Source organism: Cervus canadensis, chromosome 10 (genome assembly GCF_019320065.1).
Source record: "Cervus canadensis isolate Bull #8, Minnesota chromosome 10, ASM1932006v1, whole genome shotgun sequence".
In the NCBI taxonomy this organism is placed as follows: Eukaryota; Metazoa; Chordata; class Mammalia; order Artiodactyla; family Cervidae; genus Cervus; species Cervus canadensis.
In genome coordinates, this window is record NC_057395.1 from 80,698,838 (window position 1) to 80,702,744 (window position 3,907).

The window sequence follows — 3,907 nt, forward strand, 5'->3', positions numbered from 1 at the left end:
TAGCAGCAACAGCAGCAGCAGCATGTAGATGGAACCATGCAATATATTGTTTTTAGAGTTTGGCTTCTTCTACTTTGCACAATGTTTGCAAGGTTCATTCATGTATCAGTACTTAATTCCTTTGTTTTTTTATTTAGAAAGCTTTGCTATTTTGCATCGAGAGAACTGAAACTTCATTAAACAAATCAGAATTGTGTATAAAACAATAGTGATTTTGTGCTAAGCCTTCAGCAGCAGATTTGTGTTGAAATATTTCATCTTCATTTTGATTCAGAGCTTTTGGGCTTTTAGGTTGCTGTTCCTTCAAATATGTGGTTTAGGTACAAATGTTTGCAGATGTTCCAAGCTTGATTTATTAAAATAGTTTCAGTACAAATCCCTTATGCAATTAAATGCCTATTCATGTGTTCTTTTCACAGTGAAATGTTGTTAACAAATAGTTCTAATATAATAGCATAACGGTTAAGGGAAAACTTGGGTGCAAGTGGCTAATAGTTACAAGCTGGTGTAAGTTTACAAAAAAGAGCATGTATTTTTTTAAACTCTGATTAAAATGCAGTGTGTGTACTTTGTGAAAAATTTGGAAAAGTACAAGCAGTATATATTACTTTTAATTCCAATACCCTACGATAAGAACTCTTAATAATTTGCCATTTTTTCCAATGTTCTTATTGTTATTAATCTTAAAAGTTCAGGAATTTCACCCCAATTTGTCCTAATGAGCGTCTCTTTTCATGAATTTTGCTTATTGGTTTCCTGAATAGCTTCCCATCACACGTAGGAAAGAATCAGTGCCAGCAGCAATGGGAGCAGCAGTACAGTTGTCACACTTGTTCGCTTTGATGTAAATAATTTGCTTAAAATGTTGATATTAATTTGTTTTAGTTTGTATTGCATCTTTGAGTTTTGAGATCATTTTAACCATTTAAAACAGAAAACTTTTAAAACAAAAAATAATTTGTGTGATTTACACAATCTACTTCTACTTTATTTTTTAAAATCCTTTAGTCCATTGATGTCCATAGAACACATATTTTGTGGAAATCTTGATTATAACTGTGGTGTTTGAGAAGACTCTTGAGAGTCCCCTGGACTGCAAGGAGATCCAACCGGTCCATCCTAAGGAGATCAGTCCTGGGTGTTCATTGGAAGGACTGATCCTGAAGCTGAAACTCCAATACTTTGGCCACCTGATGCTGAAACTCCAATACTTTGGCCACCTGATGCGAAGAGCTGACTATTTGAAAAGACCCTGATGCTGGGAAAGGCTGAGGGCAGGAGGAGAAGGGGACAACAGAGGATGAGATAGATGGCTGGATGGCATCACCAACTCAATGGACATGGGTTTGGGTAGACTCCTGGAGTTGATGATGGACAGGGCAGCCTGGCATGCTGCGGTTCATAGGGTCACAGAGTCGGACACAACTGAGCAACTGAACTCAACTGAACTGATTATAACATATTCATTTGTGACTTTACTGAAATATATTTAATGAAAATATATTCCATGTTATAAGTATAAAGCATTTGATGAATTATGGATTTTATTTCTTATCTAAATAGAGTACACAGACATCTAAAATAAAAGTTAAATTTGATACTTTGGCAATTTGCAAATTCTCAGTCAATAAGTGCTTTAAACTTACATAATTCAAAAAATTGTCAATGTGGCAATATACTTGCCCAAATATGAAGATAGATTACATGCTATTCAATACAGTATTTAATGCAGTGTTGTGTTGTTCAGTCGCTCAGTCATGTCTGACTCTTTGCGACCCCATGGACTGTAGCACGCCAGGCTTCCCTGTCCTTCGCTATCACCTGGAGCTTGCTCAAACTCATGTCCATCGAGTCAGTGATGCCTTCCAGCCATCTCATCCTCTGTCGTCCCTTTCTCCTCCTGCCCCCAATCCTTCCCAGAATCAGGGTCTTTTCCAAAGAGTCAGCTCCTTGCATCAGGTGGCCAGAGTATTGGAGCTTTGTATGTAAATATTCCAGTGAACACTCAGGACTGATCTCCTTTAGGATGGACTGGTTTGATCCTTGCTGTCCAAGGCACTCTCAAGAGTCTTCTTCAACACCACAGTTCAGAAGCATCAAAGAACTGATGCTAAATATTTAGACATAGGGCTGCAGGCATGTATTTATGTGATGGGATGGGGAGAAAAGTGAAGAAGTCAAATTGCTTTTAAGCCTTTTCTAGGAGATTTCCTATAACAAAGTGGCTACTAGTGTCTGGTGAAAGTGGTTCTGGCTGATGCAGAGATGAAAACGTGGAAGAATTGATGTGTATGTGTGTTACCCCCTGGTTCTGTCTGGGCCCTTTCACCCTCTTTTTCAAAATAGAAACAGTGTTGAGCGTACATGCATATCAGTCATTCTTATGCACTGCTCTGATCACTGCTACAACTTGGCCTCTCTCCACATGTTTATTGAGAAGACACCTGGGGAAGGTAACAGATCGAAGCACCAGGCGCTTCAGAGCTCCCACTTTAAGCTGGAGGAGTCCTTTCTAATTTAGTTTCTATTATCCCCACATTTATAATGTTACATTTCTTTCTTAAACAGATCGATTATGTTTTGGCTGTGCTGGGTCTTTGTTGCTGCTCTGGCTTTTCTTCAGTTGTGGTGAGCGGGGGTGGGGGCCCCCTTCAGGTGTGGTGACTGCGTGGTGACGGCCCTTCCTGTGGTGACTGACTGGTGGCGGCCGCTCCTGTGGTGACTGACTGGTGGTGTTCCCTCCGGTGGCGGCCGCTCCTGTGGTGACTGAACGGTGCTGTCCCCTCCAGGGGCGGCCCCTCCTGTGGTGACTGAACGGTGCTGTCCCCTCCAGGGGCGGCCCCTCCTGTGGTGACTGACTGGTGGCGGCCGCTCCTGTGGTGACTGAACGGCGCTGTCCCCTCCAGGGGCAGCCCCTCCTGTGGTGACTGAATGGTGGTGTTCCCTCTGGTCGCGGCCCCTCCTGTGGTGACTGCGTGGTGGCGGCCCCTCCTGTGGTGACTGACTGGTGGAGGCCGCTCCTGTGGTGACTGAACGGTGCTGTTCCCTCTGGTGGCGGCCCCTCCTGTGGTGACTGACTGATGGTGTTCCCTCCGGTGGTGGCTGCTCCTGTGGTGACTGAACGTGCTGTTCCCTCTGGTGGCGGCCGCTTCTGTGGTGACTGAACGGTGCTGTCCCCTCCAGGAGCGGCCCCTCCTGTGGTGACTGAATGGTGGTGTTCCCTCTGGTGGCGGCCCCTCCTGTGGTGACTGACTGGTGGTATTCCTTCGGGTGGTGGCCGCTCCTGTGGTGACTGACTGGTGGTGGCCACTCCTGTGGCGGCCGCTCTGGTGGCGGCTCCTCTTGTTGCAGAGCACAGGCTCGAGGGCACTCCGGCTTCAGTAGCTGAAGCAGGTGGGCCCAGTAGTTGCGACTCCCAGGCCCTAGAGCTCAGACTCAGTAGTTGTGGCCTCAGCATGTGGCATCTTCCAGGATCAGGGATGGAACGCGTGTCTCCTGCATTGGCAGGCAGATTCTTTATCACTGAGACACCAGGGAAGCCCTTACATTTTTTGAGTTTACCTGCTTCTTCATCCTGTTTTACCTAGGCCTTCTCTAGTCTGAGGCAGAATGACTGTGCTACATGTGAATAGTCACACACTTAGGGTTTAAATGAATACAGATGGTTAACAAGTTAATGACAATTATACCGAAAGTGCACTTCCATTATGTTTTCATCTGTCTAATGGTGATTTTAAGAATCTAAATATGTTTAAGGAAAATTTCCATGGCGTGTTTGATTAATTTTATTTTAATCACTGTTATCATAATTTAAACAAATTGATGAGTCTGTGAGAGATATCCTTCCAGGAGGTTATCAAAGGATCTTTACATACAAGTTTAAAAGTGGTTTTATACCATTTGGGTG

The 3,907-nt window shown here is 44.1% G+C and overlaps 1 protein-coding gene across 1 annotated transcript; it reads right to left on the minus strand.

The window, feature by feature from the left end:
* Window positions 1-2,619: 2,619 nt before the first annotated feature.
* On the minus strand, window positions 2,620-3,573 carry LOC122448949 (proline-rich proteoglycan 2-like). The gene is made up of 2 exons (XM_043480604.1): window positions 3,562-3,573; window positions 2,620-3,384 (listed from the first exon to the last, which is right to left on the minus strand). The coding sequence occupies exons 1-2, from the start codon at window positions 3,571-3,573 to the stop codon at window positions 2,620-2,622; spliced, it is 777 nt and encodes a 258-aa protein (XP_043336539.1).
* Between the last annotated feature and the right edge of the window lie 334 nt (window positions 3,574-3,907).